Source organism: Parathielavia appendiculata, assembly GCF_033297405.1.
Source record: "Parathielavia appendiculata strain CBS 731.68 unplaced genomic scaffold N657scaffold_23, whole genome shotgun sequence".
NCBI classification, from domain to species: Eukaryota; Fungi; Ascomycota; class Sordariomycetes; order Sordariales; family Chaetomiaceae; genus Parathielavia; species Parathielavia appendiculata.
The window spans coordinates 111,508-132,385 of NW_026944242.1; the positions used below are offsets into that span (position 1 = coordinate 111,508).

General features: G+C 57.7%; 10 protein-coding genes across 10 annotated transcripts; 6 read left to right on the forward strand and 4 right to left on the reverse strand.

The window, feature by feature from the left end:
• Positions 1–204: 204 nt before the first annotated feature.
• Positions 205–1,808, forward strand: N657DRAFT_684202 (uncharacterized protein; the record flags this gene model as incomplete). The annotated part of the gene is made up of 5 exons (XM_062796652.1): positions 205–233; positions 488–814; positions 857–1,154; positions 1,238–1,615; positions 1,686–1,808. 5 exons carry the CDS (start codon positions 205–207, stop codon positions 1,806–1,808), a joined length of 1,155 nt encoding a protein of 384 aa, XP_062643503.1.
• Positions 1,809–2,103: 295 nt separating this feature from the next.
• N657DRAFT_674699 (short-chain dehydrogenase) lies at positions 2,104–3,057 on the forward strand (the record flags this gene model as incomplete). Its single annotated transcript, XM_062795770.1, has 2 exons — positions 2,104–2,932; positions 3,047–3,057. The coding sequence occupies 2 exons, from the start codon at positions 2,104–2,106 to the stop codon at positions 3,055–3,057; spliced, it is 840 nt and encodes a 279-aa protein (XP_062643504.1).
• An 839-nt stretch (positions 3,058–3,896) lies between these two features.
• N657DRAFT_604012 (glycoside hydrolase family 78 protein) lies at positions 3,897–6,790 on the reverse strand. Its single transcript, XM_062790163.1, has 2 exons — positions 4,984–6,790; positions 3,897–4,917 (listed from the first exon to the last, which is right to left on the reverse strand). Exons 1-2 carry the CDS (start codon positions 6,769–6,771, stop codon positions 4,000–4,002), a joined length of 2,706 nt encoding a protein of 901 aa, XP_062643505.1. The 5' UTR covers positions 6,772–6,790; the 3' UTR covers positions 3,897–3,999.
• Positions 6,791–7,042: 252 nt separating this feature from the next.
• N657DRAFT_626296 (glycoside hydrolase family 1 protein) lies at positions 7,043–9,360 on the forward strand. Its single transcript, XM_062790783.1, has 2 exons — positions 7,043–8,711; positions 8,774–9,360. The coding sequence occupies exons 1-2, from the start codon at positions 7,331–7,333 to the stop codon at positions 8,902–8,904; spliced, it is 1,512 nt and encodes a 503-aa protein (XP_062643506.1). The 5' UTR covers positions 7,043–7,330; the 3' UTR covers positions 8,905–9,360.
• An 841-nt stretch (positions 9,361–10,201) lies between these two features.
• Positions 10,202–11,992, reverse strand: N657DRAFT_581180 (general substrate transporter; the record flags this gene model as incomplete). Its single annotated transcript, XM_062789505.1, has 4 exons — positions 10,202–10,325; positions 10,420–10,672; positions 10,726–11,756; positions 11,832–11,992. 4 exons carry the CDS (start codon positions 11,990–11,992, stop codon positions 10,202–10,204), a joined length of 1,569 nt encoding a protein of 522 aa, XP_062643507.1.
• Positions 11,993–12,657: 665 nt separating this feature from the next.
• On the forward strand, positions 12,658–15,030 carry N657DRAFT_649884 (uncharacterized protein). Its single transcript, XM_062793819.1, has one exon. The coding sequence runs from the start codon at positions 13,003–13,005 to the stop codon at positions 14,905–14,907; it is 1,905 nt and encodes a 634-aa protein (XP_062643508.1). The 5' UTR covers positions 12,658–13,002; the 3' UTR covers positions 14,908–15,030.
• Positions 15,031–15,235: 205 nt separating this feature from the next.
• Positions 15,236–17,189, forward strand: N657DRAFT_674704 (uncharacterized protein; the record flags this gene model as incomplete). Its single annotated transcript, XM_062795771.1, has 2 exons — positions 15,236–16,052; positions 16,114–17,189. Exons 1-2 carry the CDS (start codon positions 15,350–15,352, stop codon positions 17,187–17,189), a joined length of 1,779 nt encoding a protein of 592 aa, XP_062643509.1. The 5' UTR covers positions 15,236–15,349.
• Positions 17,190–17,202: 13 nt separating this feature from the next.
• Positions 17,203–18,463, reverse strand: N657DRAFT_666496 (uncharacterized protein). The gene is made up of 3 exons (XM_062795341.1): positions 18,186–18,463; positions 17,853–18,091; positions 17,203–17,784 (listed from the first exon to the last, which is right to left on the reverse strand). Exons 2-3 carry the CDS (start codon positions 18,070–18,072, stop codon positions 17,504–17,506), a joined length of 501 nt encoding a protein of 166 aa, XP_062643510.1. The 5' UTR covers positions 18,073–18,091; positions 18,186–18,463; the 3' UTR covers positions 17,203–17,503.
• A 186-nt stretch (positions 18,464–18,649) lies between these two features.
• Positions 18,650–20,176, reverse strand: N657DRAFT_666497 (uncharacterized protein; the record flags this gene model as incomplete). The annotated part of the gene is made up of 7 exons (XM_062795342.1): positions 18,650–18,732; positions 18,831–18,989; positions 19,024–19,191; positions 19,229–19,402; positions 19,453–19,571; positions 19,631–19,988; positions 20,022–20,176. 7 exons carry the CDS (start codon positions 20,174–20,176, stop codon positions 18,702–18,704), a joined length of 1,164 nt encoding a protein of 387 aa, XP_062643511.1. The 3' UTR covers positions 18,650–18,701.
• Positions 20,177–20,315: 139 nt separating this feature from the next.
• N657DRAFT_248227 (uncharacterized protein) lies at positions 20,316–20,852 on the forward strand. The gene has a single exon (XM_062786424.1). It carries the CDS (start codon positions 20,474–20,476, stop codon positions 20,771–20,773), a length of 300 nt encoding a protein of 99 aa, XP_062643512.1. The 5' UTR covers positions 20,316–20,473; the 3' UTR covers positions 20,774–20,852.
• Positions 20,853–20,878: the final 26 nt, after the last annotated feature.

The window sequence follows — 20,878 nt, forward strand, 5'->3', positions numbered from 1 at the left end:
ATTTGCTGAACCAGAAGACTGTGGGCGGGGAGGCATTGCAAGAAACACAGCCGGAAGGGAGTGGTGTAGGTGGGGGTCGCACGAAGGTTCGGTGCTGTGGTGTCTGCGGCAAGCCTGGCCATAACGCACGCACTTGCCAGGAGGCTGGAGAACCGTCTGATTCAGCTGTTTCTGATGTCATTATAGTTGGTTCCTAGTGTTGGTATGTTGCAATTGAGGATAGTTGTTATAGGGTAGGTAAAAGTGCGGCGCTCGCTTATCCGCGGCGCTCGCTTATCAAACACGTTAGCTAAACATTTAAGTCACCTGGCACTCAAGGAATAAGAAGCAGCTACCGGTGCGTGTAACATTAAGACTGGATCCCAGATGTGACTCTTTTTGGCCATCGTTTGCATTTTCCTTCTTACCGGCAACACTGGGTCCGGACTCCATGGGCACTACGGATTACTGACCCTGAGTGGGGACGCCAACCAAGCTCTTCGCGAAGACACATTCTCAACCGGATACGCACAGGGAACCATGCCATTCAAACCGACTACGACAAGCCCCCTAGCGACCGCACCGCACTCACGGTCGCTGACGACGCGATCCAGCCCACCGAAGATGATGGCTATGCCTCGGAAACGTCAAGCAGTTCCTCCGAGCTCCCCGATAACCTGATACGTGCCGAAAACGACCTTCTTATCCCAGAATCGGCTCAGATTGACCGCATCTTCCACAACAGTCGCGCGACTTGGGCTCGTTTTGCCAAGCTCGCCGACTCGATTCTTCGATATGCCTTTGCCGCCGAGCTCGCAAATCCCGGCATCATGTTGTAGACTTAGTACATTCCTGCGCTTCCTAACAATCTCCCCAGTAAGGGCTACATTACCGGCCGACCGTTGTGGCACGTGCCGGATCCAGAGCTGGATGATGGCTCGGGCGACTGGCTCTGCGCTATTCTCTCGCCGAAGCTGGGTTGGTTGGTGGCTGGGGCGCACTTCCCTCCGTGGCCGCCAATTGTTCTGGCGATACGCGCTTCGTGGTCCTTACCGCCAAACGGCCCGGCACCCTTTTGCTTGGAGGAACCCCCGCGAAATTCCGCAGAAGCCATGGAACTCCTGATTGAGTTTTGCCGTCCGTTTGAACTATCGCGCCTAGGCACAGACGCAATGGTCAGGAGTCCGAGATATTGCCGCCGACGGCCGCATGCTTGGCCGCTCTAGCCCTCCCGTTCTCTCGCCCTGACGGCCTACAGTCACAGTTCCTTGCTCTTTTGCTCGGGAGACCCAGCATCGACAGCGCCACATCCGCATCCGAGTGTACAGCCAGCAGTATCCGCCAGTACGTCGCAGACCTCCCATATTACATGACGCTGAGCATGGACCCGCGGTCCATTGCGTTTGTCATCTGGAGCATCTTTTGGCAGCCCAATCTCAAATGTCATCTTGTTAGCCCCTGGCTGAGCTCGGCCCTTGTGGTCATCAAGCCGAGCATCACGCAACTCGCCAAGGTGTTCTCGCTCCGTCGGCCACAGGGCTCGTTCTGTTGGCTCAGTATGTTCCTCCTGGCCGACTTCACCGTCCCGGACCGCATGGCTCGTTTTCTGCAAACACTTAAGAGCAATGGGGCTACGGTTCGAGCGCGCTGCCGGATTTTGCCATGGCTGCCTGGACTCTGCCTGTTCTCCCCCTGATTGCTGCCAGATGCGATGTGTTCAAACATCGCGTTTATTCCAGCGCTCCCAACAAATCCAGCTCCAGATAGCCGAGTCGGCGCTCTCAGCCCTGGCGCTGCTCATGATCGCCACGCTCGCCTTATCAGCATGACTTGCCAATTGCGTCGTAGCGGCAGGGTTCAGGGTAAGAGGCAACCACGTCTTCACGCGTCTTGCGCACTGACGCTTTTTCGATCCTTTCCAGGCCGCCATTTCCATACGTGCTGCGCTTCTGACAAGGCTGCTGCCAGTTTGCGTATCGGATGCTTTGTATAAGTTGAAAGATGACGGGCGGCAAAATGAGCTACCAAAACATGTTTGAGCACCACATCTCCCTACACTGTTGTCCACTGAGCCCTTATCACTGGTTTAAACCAAAGTCTGGCCATCAAACTACAGCATAGATTATGTCGTCTACCGATAAGCTCACCGTCCTCATTACCGGATGCTCCCCAGGCGGAATGGGCGCAGCTCTGGCCGTCGCCTTCCACAGCGCCGGACATAACGTTTACGCCACAGCACGGAACACATCCAAGCTATCCCCTTTTGCCGAGCAGGGTATCCAAACGCTCCCCTTGGACGTGACCTCCGCGCCCTCAGTCGCATCCGCGGTCGCGTCCGTGACTGCCTCTCTCCCCGCCACCAAAGGCCTCGACATCCTCATCAACAACGCCGCAGGCAACCACACCATGCCTCTCGCCGACGCCTCCCTCCCGGCAGCGCGTGAGCTCTTCGATCTAAACGTCTGGGCCCAGCTCGCCGTCACACAAGCCTTCCTCCCGCTGCTCCTGCGCTCCACCACACCAGCCTCAGCCTTCCGCCCCCTAATCGTAAACCACACCTCGGTCGGCTCCGTCGCCGCCCTCCCATTCCAGGGCATCTACAACGCCTCCAAAGCCGCCCTCGCCATGCTCACCGCCACGCTGCGCATGGAGCTCGCGCCGTTCGACATCCGCGTCATCGACCTCAAGACAGCCGGCGTCAAGACCAACATTATCAGTAATAGCAACTTCAACGACAGTACCCGCGCCGACAGATTGCCCGAGGACTCGATCTACGCGCCGGCTCGCGAGCTGGTGGAGCGCGCCATGAGCCAGGAGGCGCTGCGGGAGCGGGGCGTGACACCGGAGCAGTGGGCGGGCGAGGTGGTGGGATTGTTGCTGGGGCGGAACCCGCCGGCGGTGATTTGGCGTGGGGAGAGTGCTTTGCTGGCGAGGGTGGCGACGGCGGTGCCGTGTGGGTTGATGGAAGGGGTGGTGGGGAAGTTGACGGGGTTGGATGAGGTGGAGGGGGTTATTAGGGGGGCGAGGGGGTGAGTGTTGTGGTACCCTTGAAAACATCGTTTCATAGTAAACCTGTAGTAAACCGGACTATCTCCCCTTTTGGCACTTAGTACCTGATGTGAATCTCTACTTCTGCCTTGTCTTCAACCTTGCTGTACTATATCCTGATCCTCGTCCAGCTCCGAGTTCCAATCGTAGTCCTAATCCTCTAGCCCCGCCGAACCGTCAGACTACCGTCCTATCACTCGTCATCGACGTCCAGCACAGTAATAGTCCTCGTTACGCGCCTTATCCTGGTAGGTGTAAGAACAAGGCACGGAGACGTTCCTAGAGAGAAGGTTGTTTTCTGACTATCCTAGCGGGACCTGCAACGATCGCTAAGTTAAAGTTAACGTTAGTTGGTTCTTAACGTTAATATACGTAGTTATCACAATTGAGGATGACGTTAGTTGATGTCGGGCGGTAAAAAAAATGCACACTCGCTTACAATATACACACGCTTATAGTGTACGTTGGATGGTGTGCTAAAAACTAAGGTATGATATCTTGTGAACCTGTCAGCAATCATTGCAGATGTATAAAAACTGCCAGCGAACCCAGCAAGTGACGCTTCGGCCATTGCAAGATTATACTTTGCCACATGCTGTTAATGGATTGAAGAGTGAACATTCCACTATCACCTTGCGGCAATCCTTGATTATCTAAGGGCAGGTTCGGGGCTGCCGAGTCTTCCACCGCCAGGAGCAAGGGGCATCAAGTAAGCCCCATATAATACGTTCACTTGTTGCCAGTCATGTGAACATAAATACCTGAGCCTGTCCGACTGGCTCAATCGGCATAGCGTGAGAAGCTTGGACAGTGAAACTTAAAGAGAGTTTATCTCAAGTTGCGGGTTTGGCCCCCGCTTTGCGCTCAATCCCCATCAAAAAGATCAAGATTTGTCTTTGCTCGTAATCAGTTCGCACCACTGCCCATTTTAACACTGATGTTCCAAGAAAAACCCCTGGTCTACACTACCGCTCATGACTTGGGCTTCAGGGGCAGCACCGGCCACTCATAGTCCCTCGTAAACGTCGTTTGGAACGACCAAGTCCCATGCTCAACCACCTCCCGTCTCTCAACATGATCCATCGTGGGCAGCACCACCTCGACTGTCGTGCCATACGGCACACGCACACTCAGCAGCATTTCTTCGACCCCCTCACTACCACCGACGACAGATCTCGTGCTCCACCGGCACGACACAGTTCCCCTCGGCGTCTCATGCGAAGCGGACGCACTGGTGAACCTCGCTCCAACAGCAGGCTCAACGTGGCACCGCGTCCAGCCAGGATTCAGCCTCCGCAGGCCCGCAACGCGCTCATACAGAAACTTCGCGACAGCACCAAAGGCATAGTGGTTAAACGACGTCATCTCGCCCGGGTTGATGCTCCCGTCGGGTAGCATGCTGTCCCAACGCTCCCACACGGTTGTGGCGCCCATGGTGACGGGGTACAGCCACGACGGGCAGCCCGTTTCGAGCAGCGCGGCAAAGGCTACCTGCAGGTGGCCCGTCGCCGCCAGCGCCTCGCACAGGAAGGGGGTGCCCGCGAAGCCGGTGCCGATGCGAAAGTTGTTTTTGCGAACGAGCTCGGCCAGGCGGGCGCCGGCGCGGGGGATTTGGGAGGGGTGCAAAATGTCTAAGCAGATGGCTAGCGCGTAAGCGGCTTGTGTGTCGGAGACGATGCGGCCGTTGGGTGTTACGTATTCCTGGTGGAACTCGGCGCGGGCGGCGGCTGCTTCGAGCGTGAAGCGTTTGTGTTCCGGTGCGCGGCCGAGGAGGTTTGATATCTTGGCCATGACATCCAGGCTCTGGATGAGGAACATGTTGGCCACCATCTTCGCGTCCGTGGCAGACTTCCAGGGCTGGTCTGGTGGTGCTGCAGGATCGAGCCAGTCCTACATTAGAAGGGACGGAATTTAGTTTTAAACGATCGTTGGTCTCAGATCACGGGGGGCACTCACCCCCAACTGGAATACAGTGGTATCCCAAAGGTGTGTTAGACCCGACTTGTTCCGCGGCAGCACCCTCATCCACTCCAGCATGCTATTGTACTGCTGAGCAAGGATGCTCAAGTCGCCAGTCTCTTGATACAGGGCCCAAGGGGCCAAGACCGTGACGTCGTGCCATATTGCGCATGGGACTTTCCGACACCATACGGGATCGGGAAGCGTGGCGTTGGGGCTCACCATGGGCGGCACTCCGCCAAGGACGCGTTGGTCGTGCTCGACGTCGATGAGCCAGTTCTTGAGCAGGTTGAAGCAGTCGTATATCAACACAGCCGTGGGTGCAAAAAGGGCGAGATCGCCGGTCCATCCTAGTCTCTCATCGCGCTGAGGGCAGTCGGTCGGGACCGAGAAGAAGTTCCCTCTCATGCCCCAGCAAACGTTGTGATACAGCTTGTTCAGCAATTGCTCCGAACACGCAAAGTCGCCAGCGCTCTTCATGTCGCTGTGGCACACTACGGCCTCGATCGACGCCAAATCCAAGGTGCCGGGCCAGCCATCCACCTGAACGTACCGAAATCCGTGGAAGGTGAACCGTGGTTCGTAGTCTTCACCTTCCGGCGCACCCTTGAGCGTGTACTCGTCTGTAGCCTTACAGAGCCGTAGTGGACGGGTTCCCAGTTCGCCGTTCTCCAGGACCTCGGCGTGAGACAATGTGATCTTGCTCTGGCGGGCGCCACTAATCCCCTTGACCCGGACGTAGCCTACCAGGTTCTGCCCAAAATCCACGATGGTTCTGCCCGAAGGGGAGAGTATTTTCTGGACCGGTTGAAGGGTTTCGATACGCCGGACGGGCTCGCCAAAGCCGGCCGTCAGTCGGACAGCGTCGGGGAGTGGCGGCAGGACAAGGACAGACCCCCAACCGGCTTGAAACCCGCTCGCTGCACATGACCACAGCGGCACTTCCATCGTGGCGTCATATTTCTCGCCGTCGTAGATCTCGGCCATCCGGATGGGACCCTTAATCACAGTCCAAGAGTCATCCGTGCATACCGTCTGGATTCGGCCATCCGAGTAGGTGATTTCGAGCTGCGCCATCAGTGCTGGATAAGGGCCCCAAATGTTTCGATGGCCACCTTCGAAGCCTATCCGTCCGCAGAACCATCCTTCGGCAACCCGAACTCCCAGACAGTTAGTGCCATGAGACAAGGCACCGGTGACGTCGTAGGTCTGGTACTGAAGTCGGCCATCGTAAGCCGTCCAGCCGGGTGGAAGGAAGGCATCCCCGATGCGGGAACCGTTGATCTCAGCTTCGTAGACTCCTTGTGTCGTGATGTAGAGACGCGCTTTGTCGATCGGTTCCTCCACCATGAATGTCTTTCTGAAGAGTTGCTCGGGCTCCGAGCATGATGTGGACGGTGCCCACGGGGCGGTGATGCGCTGCGCGGTCCAGTCGACGGTGCGGTTGAGCAAGCCGACCTCGAGACGAGCGGGCTCACTCCAATCCGTGAGGACGTCATGTTCATCCCACACCCTCACCCGCACTGATATCCTCTGGCGGGACTGTAGCGGCTCGTCGAACGGCCACGGGACGAGGGTGCTGAGCGTGGACTTGTGCTTGACGATAGACAAGTCAGTGTACCGAGCCCACACGTGTTGCACCGATAGCTCGACCTCGTATCCTTGCTGACGGAAACCGCTGGGAGCATTGATCAGCTTCCACGACAGGCGCGGCTCGGTCTCGTCCACTCCCAAGGTGTTGGGTTCGTGATAATGCTCGAACTGAACGTTTGCCACTGTCGTCATGGCGGTGCACCGTGGTTGGTTGGCCTAGGGATAAGAGTTCAGATCTCAGAACGGGACAATGAGTGCGGTGTACAGGGCTCGAGAGGTGTCAACTGGTGGCGTCGAGGCCAGTAGGCTGGTGCGGGTGGTTCAATGTGAAAAGGGGAATCCGGACTGGCAGACGTGAGCCTCGCAGTGAGTTATGCCGAGCACTATGGGGCTCGCTGCACACTGTCCCCGCTGGGGCTCAGTGACCCACCCCCTCCCTCCTCTTACCAGTCCAGCATCCACAGTTCTTAACTTGCAGACAACAACCCGTTGGAGCCGGATTTGGATCCCGCCGAATCGAAAGCATGATACGAATGAGGAGCATGTGGGGAATACCTGGGTCTGACGAGACTGCACCTTTACATGTACTCCCGGTGGTCCCGGGCCCCTCCATGTTTTCACTACAACCCTAGGCCAAGACGGTCCGCAGCGCCCGAACGTTCTCACTGTCCTTGACTTCATCTCCTCTACCGCGGTGGCATAATCTACAACTACCCAAGTCACAGTACCTGTCTGTTGCTTGCTGCCCGCCATGTCCCAGGAGGCATCCATGTTCTCGGCTGCCGACGTTGCCGTCACCTACAGTCACTCCCTCGGCCACGATCTGCCTGTCGAAGAACTCCGGCTCCCCGAGGACTTCGGCTGGGGGGCCGCCACGGCAGCCTACCAGATCGAGGGGGCCGCGTCGCAAGATGGGAAGGGCAAGTCCGTCTGGGACACGTACTCGCACCTTCAGCCGTCCCGCACCAACGGCCAGCACGCCGACGTCAGCTGCGATCACTACAACCGCATGCCCGAAGACGTGGACCTGATGGCTTCCCTCGGCATTGAAGTGTACCGCTTCTCCATCTCGTGGTCTCGCGTCATCCCCCTTGGAGGACGCAATGACCCCGTTAACGAAAAGGGCCTCGCCTTCTACAACGACCTCATCAACCGTCTTGTTGCCCGCGGCATTAAGCCCGTAGTCACGCTGTACCACTGGGACACGCCACAGGCCCTGTACGACCGCTACGGCGGCCTGCTCGACACGGCCGAGTTCCGCGCCGACTTTGCGCGATATGCGCGACTGTGCTTTACCCAGTTTGGCGACCGCGTCCGGAAATGGGTGACGTTCAACGAGCCGTACATCACATCCATCTTTGCCCATCTCAACGGCACGCTGGCGCCAGGCCACTGCCGCGAAGCTGGCACCGACACGAAGACGGAGCCGTGGCGCGTCGGCCACACCATCCTGCTGTCCCACACCGATGTCGTGCTCATGTACGCCTGCGAGTTCCAGCCGTCGCAGAAGGGCGACATCTCCATCGTGCTAAACGGCCACTTCTACGAGCCCTTCGACGCCGGTAGCCCCGCTGACCGCGCCGCCGCCAAGCGCCGCATGGTGTTTTACATCGGCTGGTTCGGCGACCCGGTGTTCCTGGGCAGGGACTACCCCGCCGAGATGCGCTCCTATCTCGGCTCGCGGCTGCCCGAGTTCATGCCTGAGGAGCGTGACCTCCTCCGGCAGGCCGCCCCGCTCAACGCCTTCTACGGCATGAACCACTACTCGACCAAGTACGCTCGGAAGCTGAGCGAGCCGCCGGCCGAGGACGACTGGACGGGTAATATTGAGGAATCGTCGGTCAATAGCGAAGGAAAGGAGGTCGGTCCGGCCTCGGCAATGGGCTGGTTGCGTGTGGCGCCAGAAGGGTTCCGGAAGCTCCTCGGTTGGGTTTGGGAACGGTACCATGTGCCCATCATCGTCACCGAAAATGGCTGCCCGTGTGTTGGAGAGGACGACCTGGCGACGGCAGTCGACGACAAGTTCCGCCAGCGGTATCTTGGTCTGTATCTCGACGCCATTTCCCGGGCCATTTACGAAGATGGGGTTGCGGTTAAGGGGTACTATGTGTGGAGCTTGATGGACAACTACGGTGAGTGCTATTTCTCTGGTTGCCCTTTTTTCTGCAGTGTTGCTAAAGCTGTCATTGCTCAGAATGGTCTGCTGGTTATGGGCCCCGCTACGGAATAGTTCATGTGGACTACGAAACGCTGAAGAGGACGCCTAAGAACTCGGCGTTGTACCTCAGGGACACCTTCAAGAGGCGCAGGGGAGTCTCTTCGTGATGGTGTTAGTATGGCGGGGAATGAGTACCGTACATTCAAGCTCCAGATACCAGTGTCCTAGATACAACTGCATACTACCTCAGGAGAACCGCAAACTTCAATGCTGTAATCGGATCAGTGCCCTGTCATAATCAGAGGCAAGCCAACACCTGTCATCTGCCGCGTGCTTCAAAGTTCCGGTGAGACCGTCGCTGGAGCCAAGGTCAAGGAATGAACAGTAAACTTTCGGTGCGCCCACGTGCAAATTCCCGAACTCTCACCTCATCTCGGCATGGCATGGCCACATGATCCCGACTGTCGGTGTATTGCATGTGCAGACACCGAGCTACTAGGCCTGAGAACATATCCAAGGCATGTACTAATGGCAATTCGGTATGACTTGTCCCGGGAAAACTGTCTTGCTCTCGCCTCCCCCTCCAAATTCTCTCCCCCCACCTGTGTTGCTGTGGTCGTCGGAAAACACGTCGGGAAACCATCACATGGGAACTTTGCCGGCGCTAATGCAATGCGACATGGACATGGTGCTTTCCGCTCTGTCATGGCATGCACATATGTTCCGAAGCTGAAGTATGCCTATGTTGACAGCGATTGGTTGGGGCCATGGGACGCAACATGCAACCACATCGAGGCGAAGCACTTCCAGCCCGTCGGTTCATCACGGTCCTGGTTTCAGTGGCTTGGCATCTTGATGCCGAGTTGAAGCAGATGACAGAAAACACCGGGCAACGGTCAACTCAGAGTTTCATGTGGGTTTTCAAGTTGCTTCTGTGATCTATATGATCCGTCCCGTGGGTGTCTCCGCTAACAGTTGAGACCAAAATCCTACGACGGCGCGCCACCTATTCACTTTTCCCTTGCCCATTCACGATCAGCAAGGAAACGTCTCTATGTGCCTTGGATCAGTATTTGACCGCAGAAGGCAGAGGAAAACCTGAAGTAACAGCTCTGCTTTACCTTCCAGCAATCGTCCGGTCGTTGGGTTAGCAGCATCTGAAGCTGAGCTGCTCTGGGTTTCGCTCACACCGTGACCTCTCTCATCTTGACACTCCTCTGAGCCCGCGGTATTTGCACTCGGGGGGTGTGAAGTGCAAGCTGGCTTGAGTATACCATAATACTTGTACTTAAGCCTGCCAGACATCTGCGCGTCTTAGTGACCAGAATCTTAAGATCATAAACCCGGCTCGGGACCTGCATGTGTTCAGGGAAGAGAGCCCAATCCAACCGTACGAAGATTCCTCCCAACCCTTAAACGCGATTCCTGACCGAACCATAGCAAAATGGGAACATGCGGGTCGTCTTATTCCTCGGCTTGTTCCGCCTTTTGCTGCTTGAGGAGACGCTGGGTGGCAGTCTCGGTCTTGTGGAACCGCCACGGCTTAATCTTCCGCTCAAACAACTCGTCAAGCTCGGCAGCGGAGCGACTAAACAGGAGGCATCACCAGGTTAGCCCTTGGGTTGCATCAAGATCCGCAGACATCATGACGAGATGTGCCAGAGGTGTCGACGTGAACTTACCGGGCAGTTTCGGGAATCAGCAGCCACATGCCGACCATGAAGGGAAGACCGACACCGGCGTAGAACCAGCCGGTCTTGAGACCCCAGTTCCACTGGTTCTGGTTGACCATGTAGGGCGTCAGCTGGCCCATGGCCACGCCGGCAACGCAAGTGCATGCAGCACCGAACCCGGCCGTGTACGGCCGGAGTCGCTGCGACGAGATTTCACCGATGAAGCCCCATCCGGCCGCTCCGTTGGCTGTCATACCCATATCTAAATTTGAATGTCAGCATAGCTGTTCAGTTTCCCTAACGGATCACACTCACTCCAGAAGCATGCAAAGAGTACGAGCACGTAGTTGGTGGCTTCGACGCGCGTTGTCACGCCCAAGATGCCGATGATGACGCAGCACAACCACATAACGGTCGTCGCGGTGCACGCGATCCATCTCCGGCCGACCTGGTCCGCCAGGCCGACCACGACGATGATGGTGGCGATGTTGATGGACGACGTGATGCACTTGATCATGAAGGGATCCGGCAGGCCGGCTTGCTGGAAGAAGTAGGTGCCGAACGTGCTGAAGAGGGTGAGGCCAATGAACTGCTGCGACAGGTTCGTCCAGAGGGCGATGACGGTCCGGAAGCCGTCGACGCCGCGGAAGATGGAATACCAAGGCACGCGTTTCTGTTCGGCCGCCACGGCCTCCTCGTGCTCAGCCGCCAGGACCATGATTTCGAGCTGCTTATCCAAGTCGAAGCCGCGGACGCCGCGATGGAGCTTCCTGAGCTCGCGCTTGGCCCTCGCCATGTCGCCGCGTGTGACGCACCAGGCTGGGGACTCCGGGAGGAAGACGTAGATGACCAGCATGAGGCCAATTTGGGCCCACTGCGTGTAGATGGGCGTGAGGTACTCGTCGGGATGCTGACGGTTCATGGTCTGCATGGCAATGTAGGCGAAGAAGGTGCCCACGGTCCACCAAAGGCTGTAGAGCATCAACAGGCCGCCACGGATGCGCACGGGGGCGACCTCTGATATATAGGTCGGCAGCGTGGACTGCATGCAGCCGACACCGATGCCGGCGAGCAGCTTGGCGACGAGCCACACCTGCCAGTCCCTGGCAAGACACTCGGCGATGATGCTGCACGCCAGGATGAACCAGTAGGTATACATGGCGACCTTGCGTCCGTAGCGGCTCGAGATGAACGAGAGGGACACCATGCCGACGATCTGACCCACAGACTGGATGGAGCTCCAGCCAGCGAGGACGGGCGATGCGAGCACTCGGCTTCCATCGGCGGTGGTCTGCGTAGCAAACTGGCGGATGAAGCCCTTGTTGGCGACGATACCCGAGTTCATGCTGGAGAAAGAGTTGTCAGTCTCAAATCCCCTCCGAAGCAAAGCGTGGGAGAAAGCCCCATCATGGTCAACTTACCCGATCTGATAGCCATCTGTCGCGGCGCTGAAGGCGGCGAAGAAGCACACGGCAGTGCTCACCTTGAACGTCATGACCGTCTCCCACAGGGTCAGGGTCTCGTATCCCGTCGTGGCCTGGCCTCTGACGGCCGCGTCCGCCGCTGCATCCTTGGACGTCATGTCGACGCCGGTCGTGTCTTCCACCCAGTCAACCGCATCGGGCCGCCCTACCTCATTTCTGTTCGCCTTCTCGTCGTGTCCCATAGCTCAAGAAATGAGTCAAGGAAGAGAACGCTGACAATGTAGGTGACCAAGAAGAAGTGGTGGATGCGAAGGTGCAAGGGTGTATACTGTGCTGTGGGTGGAAATAGGCAAGACGCCCAAGTCAACTGAATCGAGTCCTTGAGACGATCCAGTTCAGGTCGATTGCAATGGACCGAGAGCGCCACCCTTTTGAAGGAGCAGCCTTCGGGATGTCATGGAATTGGAATCATGGATTGCCGCCAGTAGCTGTTCCGATCGGTGTAAGACAACCCGGCAGTCACACCGAGAGGTTGGGAGCCCATTGACGATAGACAAGTCAGGTTATTGCTCGGAACACATGTTAAACTTCGAGCACCAACATGGCTCGTTCCAGGGACGAGGACCTAGACCTTCATCACCGGACACAACAGATTCTGTCGAACAGGCAGACCCTCCTCCCCCTTGCAATCGCGGGGAAGTGAGCCCCAATCATTGGCCCAATGCCGTCTGAGAATAGCTAGCGCGCGAGGTGGGGGATGCGGGGAAGTTCTCCGACGGGTTTCCCGACGTCGAGATTTTCACAAGCTTCAGGGCACCACCTGTCTGCAGAAATCCTTCAGAAGCACCCCGCAATTCTTTGTGGGGAAGGTGAACGATCAGACAATCCGCGAGATCCGGGGTACGATTCTCAGTATGCAGGCCAGGACACCACACGAATACGCGTATTGAGGCAGCCTCTTGGATGGTCTGGGTCACGACTGGGTTCGGACGAACTTGGTCTCCTCGCAGCTCGCGACCCTCAACACCGACGACACGGAAACATAAGGTCCACGGTGATGAGACGTTGCTGGAAGATAAAACAGGCTTTGTTGCCCGGGTATATCGGTGCGTTTTCATGATGCTTTCTCCAGGCCTCTCCCGGTGAATCGCGTCTGGTCACCTCCACCATGCGCATTCTTCGCAGTCTTCTCTCCGTCATTACCATTGCCGTCGCGGCTTCCGGTCAAGACGTCGACGCGGCATCGACATCCCAAAGGCCTCCAAGGCCGGAGCCTATTGATGTGGTTGAGCTTCCCCTGCCACCCGTTGCACCGAGCCGCGCCGAGGGGGCCTGTACGCCTCTCATCAACCCGCGGCGGACCGGGTGCATCGGTATCGAGACTCTCAGCTTCCAGGCCGGTGATTTCACCCCGGACGGGAACCACGTCATTGTCAACGTCGAGTTTGTCGGCGCGCCCGCGGCCCCCAACCCGGCCAGCATCTACGCGGGCGAGCAGCTGATCCTCATCAAGGCTGACGGCACCACCTTCCCCAACGGCGATCCATGGAAGTGCCTCAGCTGCGGCGTACCCCCTGATCAGGCCCGGTCGCTCGACCCAGAGAGGGACTATCCCCACGTGTTCCGGAGCGGAAAGAAGGCTCTCTGGGGCCACAATATCCTCGACTGTGGCGGAGTCGACTTGGCCAGCGACGGGTGCACTGCGAATCGGACACACATCTATCCAATCCACTGGCCCATCACTGTGGATGGTTCCGGCCGGGGCGGCGTCCCCCGTGAGCTGCGCCTGCACCCTGACGACGTGCACATGGGCTGGAGCTCGTTCACCGCGAACGGCGGCCAGTTCTGCTACTTTGGCCGCCTCCAGTTCAACGCTAATCCCACCGTGGGCGAGCCTCTTGCTCCTCGCTACGACCTCGTCAACGTGAGCCTGTTGGACGCTCGGGACGAAAAGCTGAGAGCACCCATCGCGGCTGAGGGCGGCGAGCTGCGCGTCAACCGCGCTGCCATCACGGTGGGCGAACTCCGTGGTTTCAGCGGCGCCGGCGACGAGATTCTCTACATTGGTGCGCCGTGGGAGGCCAACAACATTGACGTACTTGCCGTCCACGTCGTGACGGGAGCTGTGCGGCGTCTCACCAGCCACCCGGACTACACCGACCCCGTCGCCTTCTCCCCCGACAACAAGTGGTTTGTCGCAATGGACACGCGCGTGTCCCAGCGGCAGATGTGGATGTCAGGCATGCGCTGGCTGCCCCCGCTGGTCGACATCGTCGCCGTGACGGCCGCATCCTCCACGCGCAACAACCACGAGCGCCGATTCTTCCAGCCCATTCTCATCGACCGCTACGGAGACCGCGGCGACTACTTCGGCCAGCAAGTCAACGCGGGCGGCGACGGAAGCAACGGCAGCGCCAACGACCCGAACTGGAACGGCAGAGCCGATCCCGCCTTCTCCCATGACGGCACCAAGATCGTCTACTGGCAGGCGCTGGTGGTCCCGCCGGCCTGCGGCGGCGCCAACCCCCTGCCCTGCCCGGTCTCGACAGCCGAAGGCGGCCGGACATACCGCGTCATGCTCGCCCGACTCACCAGTCGGAAACCAGGCAAGCCGGTCAAGGTCTTTGACGTTCCGGATTACATCCCCTGGGCCACGCCATTCCCGCCGGGCTCTACGCTCCCCGAATCGCCGTACAGCTTGCTGCCCGGCAACTACACCATCCGCGGTCGCGTCTCCGGGGACGCCGACGTGGTCCTCGGTGAAGACCCAGTGATTGCCGGCCGCATCGGGTCAGTCTCGGTTACGTACCAGAACTATTCCGACGAACGCGGCTACGTCGTGAACGGCCACGAGCAAGTCTCGGTCGAGATTAAGCTCCCTGACGTCTGGAATAACCTGGTCCACTGGTACTCGGACATTGTGCAGACGGGCGTGGTCCGGGCGACCAAGAAGACGAGCCCTGGCGGGTTCCATCTCGAGATCCATGCTGTGACCAACGTGTTTCAGGCAAATGGCACGTTGACGACGACGATCAACGGGGTGGAGTACAAGCAGCCGGCAAATGGAACTTGAGAAGTTGCGGCGAGAATATGTGACAGCATGCCTTGACGCTGAATCTGTACTTAGGTACTCAACCGACAAAGAGGGAGGATAGCAATCTACGTAGTCGGAACTGTGATCGGAAAGAAATTTCTCTCCCTCAAGGAACATAGGAAGTGGCTACCAATTTGACCAAGATGCCCGTCCGTTGCCTTTGGAAGTCGAAAGGGGGTGTGGTTAATGAGTCAACCCCTCGCAAACCATGAGAAATTGGAGAAATGCGGGGAAATGGCGTGGGGTGTGGAGATAAGCTGAGGTACTTCAGAGGTGATTGAGCGGTCCAGGCCTTGGCCTCGGGCGGCGCTGTCGAGGAAGCAAGCCGTCGCTACCATGTCCTTCCGGGTCTGCCGAATTTGCAAAGGACTTCAACCGCGAGAGGTCGCTGAGATTTGCCGTCTACCTGCTCGCTGCTCATATGAGACCCCTGTCAGCCTGTGTTGCTTGTCGGCGAGTGCTGTCCATCCGAGTCTTGTTGACCACTTTTTCCCTTTGGGTGCGGCTAACATTCCACAGCGATCGCCGCAAAAGATGTGACCGCCCCCGCCGAGGGACAAGCTGCAAGTTCTGCATTCGACGTGGTTTCCAGTGCACCGTCGAGCAGAGGTCAGACGCTCCAAGCTCCGAGGATGGATACGAACCTTTGGTCAGCGTCCGCCGCGATGGGGCCCCCCCTATTTCGGCGGCAGCCCTCATGCCTGATCAAGACCTGTGCAACGAGCTTGTCGACCTCTACTTCCGCTACATTCACATAACCTTTCACAACTTATTTCACTCACCGTCGTTCAAAGCCCGCGTTCGAGATGGGAGCATTCCCAAAGTCCTCCTCTTCGGTGTTTTTGGACTTGCAGCCCGCTTCTCCTCCCACCCATCCCTCGCCCACATCGACCCCAAACATCGAGGCCGGTCGTACGCCAAGGAATGCGAGAGGCTGCTCGACTTACACAAGACGTGTTTGACCACCATCCAAGCGTGCATTCTGCTGGGCGCGAACCAAGTTGTCGAGATGGACTCGGTAGCCGAGTCCATCTTTTACACCATCGCCTGCCGGATGGCTATGATACTCGATCTTCCCAACATGCCAGCGAAGTCGCTCATCGAGCAGGAAGTCAATTTACGAGGTAAGCCTTGGCCCTGCTTGTCCAATGTTATCCTTCTTGTCTGTACGCTTACGCGAGACAGTATGGTGGTCAGCCGTTGCAACCGACACGTGGTCGTCCACGGGATTGGGCCTCCCCAGGGCGATACAGCCACGCTATGACATTCCCATGCCCATGGACGAGCGTGTGTTTCTCCGCTTGACACCAGCAGAGCCGCCGGTCGTTTCTCAGCGGGGACTGGACCGCCGACTGCGTCCAGACTCGGATCTTTCGACGTCGCTAATAGCGCAGATGATCAAGCTCAATGGCATCCTGTACGAGATCAACGCTCTCAACGCCAAAGCCGCCTCCGATGACCGAGACTCGGCCAGAGTTCGAGACTCGTCCGTGGCGGACCTCTCTGCGGCCCTCGACTCCTGGCACACCGAGCTGCCACCGGACATGGAGTACACCCCAGACAACTTGCACTACTGGGCCGACCAGGGCTGCGGCACTGCGTTTGTCGTGCTGCACCTTAACTTCCACCACGCCGGCCAGCTGCTCTTCTACCGCTTCCTGCACAGCAGCCTCGCCCCCGAGAGCCACCAACCCCCTTCACCCAGCCCATTCTCCCACACCAACACCAACATCGGCCTCGGTATCAGCAGCAACAGCACTCACTACGCCGCGCGATGCCAATCCCACGCTGCTCACCTCTGCGACATCATGTACTCGGCAAGCGGCCAACAACCACCCGAAGACCCGAGAAACAATATCAACAACAACAAAACAAGCTCCAAGATAGAAGTCCGCCACCCACTAGCAGGCCACATGCTCGTCGTAGCCTCGTCCGTGCACACCTACTCCCTCCTCTTCAGCACCGACGAGGCCGAGATTGCTCGAGCCCGCGCTAGGCTGGAACGCAGTTTTGGCGTTGTTAGCCGGCTTCGTATCTACTGGCCGAGCCTGGCCGCGTCGTTTAGCCGGCTTGCGGCTGTGCATGCCGCGTGTCTGGGGCCTGCGGCGCTTCCTAATGGGTCCGGGGGGGGTAGTAGGGGTAGTGGTGATAGTGGTGATGGTGGGGATGGGAAGGGGGCTTTTCGGCTTGATCGGTGGATGGTGAGATTTTTGGTGGATTTTGCGAAGCCTGTGGATTTTGCTGAGAGGGAGCGGCCGTGAGAAACTTGAAGAAAGCGAATTCTCGGGGTAGTGGACCAAATGCGTGATCAATATGGTAGTACAAGGTCCCTAGGTTGGACTAATGTACAAGTGCATCCGCCCGTTTTATGAAATATGATAGCATCTGGCATGAGCCTCGACGACCCAGTAGCCTAGTGAACCCGACTTCGATGTGGTCTGCCCGTTGTGGTCATGCATATCATGATATCTGTGAGTATGACGGCTATTCTATCAATCACATGTAGCATGTGGCTCTGACACTGGACTTTCTGGAACTGCCAGATACTTATTTGACTTGACCTGACGACCTGCCCTTACTTCTTTGGGCTTTCCAGCTGCCAGCCGTCGATCAGGACATAGCCCGTTTTCGACGTCAGGATACCAACAGCGACAATGTTGTTGAGACAGTAGTATTTGTCGCTACCCGTCTCGAAAACCATGCGCAGGTGCAAGTGCCCGTCTGGCTGCGCCGGCCCAGAGGTGCGGATAAAGATATGCGCGCCATCGTCGGTCTGCAGCTGGTACCGAGTGTCGGCCGAGAAAGTTCCGTTCTTGTCGACCAAGCCCCAGTCAGCCCCCAGGTTGAGCACCTTGCCTGTAAGGGGCGTCTTAGCATGGTATTCATTGTGAGCTAGCGGAACAAGGTAGGGAGGCCGTGATTACCGGACAGTCGTGGCCCTGAAAAAGTTCCGCCAATGATGGGAATCACGACACGAGTGCCGTGCGGACCGCCGCCGACCTGGATGGACGGGCCCAACGTGCAGTTGAGCGAGTAAAGGTATGTCAAGCCCGGAGCTGCAGGGATCTTGGGCGATGCGAGGACCGATGTGGCACAGGCCGAGAGACATACCAGTGCCGTGAAGAAGGTGTAGAGAGAGGACATCTCGACGACAGGGTTATACCTGGTGGAGTGAGAATTCGAAAGGGTAAATAATACGAACTTCAACGATAACCTGGTTGTGGCCGAATTTGAAGGAACCAAAGTACCCAACGCACCTACGCTGGTCTGAAGCCCGATTAAATACCTGGTGCCAGGGTGCAAATGTAAACGCTGATGATCAGCCAACTTGCTCCACATCCCGTGTCGATCGTGGTTGCCGTGATCGAATCCCGGTGTGCTAGGATCTGGCAGGCAACTATGTGCCTGCGGGGAAATGGCACCTGGGATGGCCGAGACAAATGCCGTCTCCTCAGCGGCTGAATGCAACTTGGCGCAGTAGGCTTCCGAAGAATGCATTCGCAAGTTTCACTGAAAGCGGTAGGAGAGGCTGTGCGGTACCAAATTCCACCTTCCGAGGCCGAAAACCAAAAAGAGAAAAAAAAAAAAAAAAACACTGGTGACTGAAACCATACCTAGAGGAAATATGGCACGGCACCAGGGTCAGTTCTGTCCCAAAGCGGCAACGATATGTCGAGGTGAAGGCAGGGTTTTTCTTAGCTGCCACCGCTTCGGTCTTCCACCTCCCGCAAAGACCCCTCTCCCCCTTTCCAGCAAGCTTGACGATGGATCAATCAGTCCTTGCTCCGGATGGCGCAAATGGTTCTAAGCAGGCCCTGGAAGGGGCCAGAGGCAAGCTAACCATCCATCCAAGAACACTTCCCATTCGTGACCAACTTCGACTTGGCAGCGTCAATATGAACCTTATCGACAGGGGCGTTAGCGTCGCCGCTCTATACCTCTCACGCAATCCCTCGTAGCAGGCCCGATCATACACAGCCCAGAACCCGTCCTCGGTGTAGTAGGTATGTGCGTACAGCACCTTCCGGCCGCCCAGCTCTGCGAGCCTGTGCTTCAGCTCTCTGTTTTGCTGCACACGCTTCAACATCCCCCGACGCCGCTTCCCAGAGGCCAATGTTGATCATCGGCTGCGGCGGTCCATCGCTGCTTGGACCACGGTAGTATGGATGGAACGCAGGCAGATCGATCGCTCTCAGAGGGCAGAGCCATAGTGGCCAGATGTCCAGAACCTCTGCCGTGTAGTCGATGAACGCCTCGGCGGTGCTGTACGGCAGCGCAGGTCCTGCACTATCTGGCCAACGATACGTTGCTTCCCTGCAGCGCACGGTACAGCATCTGGGTGTGCATGAAGTCGTTCAGAACCCAGCGGGTAAGGCGGTTGAAAGGGACGAAGGGAGAGTAGGCAAACGCCTGGGCACCCATCCAGGAACCTCCCCGATTGTAGCGGAAGAGGTACTCGACCAAGACACATAGCCTGTGGGCGGGCAGGGATCCGGATTATCCGCGTTCGTTTCGAGCTCCAACTCCGCCCGTCGTTTGGCGTGAAGGTAGAACCAGTCGTCCCAGGAGCCAGTAAAGGTTTGGGGCCGTCGGCTGAGCTGGAGGTCGTCGGTCAGTTTTCCCGTCATATCAAGGCCGAGCGTCTTGGAGAAGAGGATCCCGTCCACTAGTCGTTTGCCGGGTCCTCGGTAGCATGCCGCACGGCCGTGAGCGTGTCCGCGACCGTCTTGTACCGATGATATGCGAGTTCCACAAACCGCCTTGCCGGGATGAGCCCGACCTCGAGTTTGGTGACGATGTCCAGGGTCCCGGCTGTTCCGCCCGCACCACGGAAGAGGTCCGGGTTTTCGGAGGGTGAAGTGTGAGCCATGTCTCCCGTGGCCAGAACCACTTTGATGGATTTGACGGTTTGGTCGAAGTAGCCGTACCGGAAGGAGCTCTTCTCACCTGCGCTGCCGGCAAAACCGCCACGAACCGTGGTGCCTGGGAACTCCATCACGACGGGTCGGACCAAGCCACGGGCAAGCGTGGCCTGCACAAACTTGTCCATGCACATTTGACTCAATCACGGCAGTATTTAAAGCCTCGCCGACTTTGAGCATGTTGTTGAGCGCGCGTTGATGTCGACCACCCTCCCTTCGTGCGCCGGCCCTGGTGCTGTTGGTCGAGCCATGAAACAGGCGAAACGGCTCGCGCTTGGAGAAAAAGGCCCGCACGGCAGCTGAAGTTCGGTTGATGGCGGTCTCATGAGAAGGAGCCATCGGAAGATCTTTGCTACAGTGATGGTCAAGGGACTGGGTGCAGAGCCGCGTGTCGGATTCCGCGACGAAACGCCAGTGGTGTGCGAATGCGACACCTCTTTGTAATCCTAATACTTCTTTGTATTCCTCTGTCATTTCTTCAACCCTCGCTACACTTTCCATTTTGACTGCGTTTGCAGCCTGTTTATCTATGTCTCAGTGCCCCTACGAAACGGATTTGGACGCTACATCCCTCCCTTCGTCCACCTCCCCTGAACCTCCCTTCTGAGACGAGAGCCGTCACCATGCAAACTGCGTGGGTTTGGGCTATTGCAAGCGCTGTCAGGCCGCGTCATGCCATGTCCTTTGTCGGCTCGGCAACCATCGCATCGCAAAGCACGATACAATCCTCCTCGGTTGACTATCAACAACTCAACCGCCCATGGAATGATCTTCTCAGGCAAAAGGACTATCAAACAGCATTAACCATGTTCCTTTGTTCTGGCAGGCAGTTTCCAAGCGCAATTGTTCCACCGTGGCCGCGACAAACACGACGGGAGCGCGATGACGACAATTCCTCCTTCAAGGTCGAAAAGCCGCGTTGAATGTGGGCTGCTTCCCTAAGGTTGGACATTGCTTCTTGAAGCGGTGCAAAGCTCCATCCGGAGAACTGGCGACTACCACTGATAGAACGCGACGTCCGCTTCGAA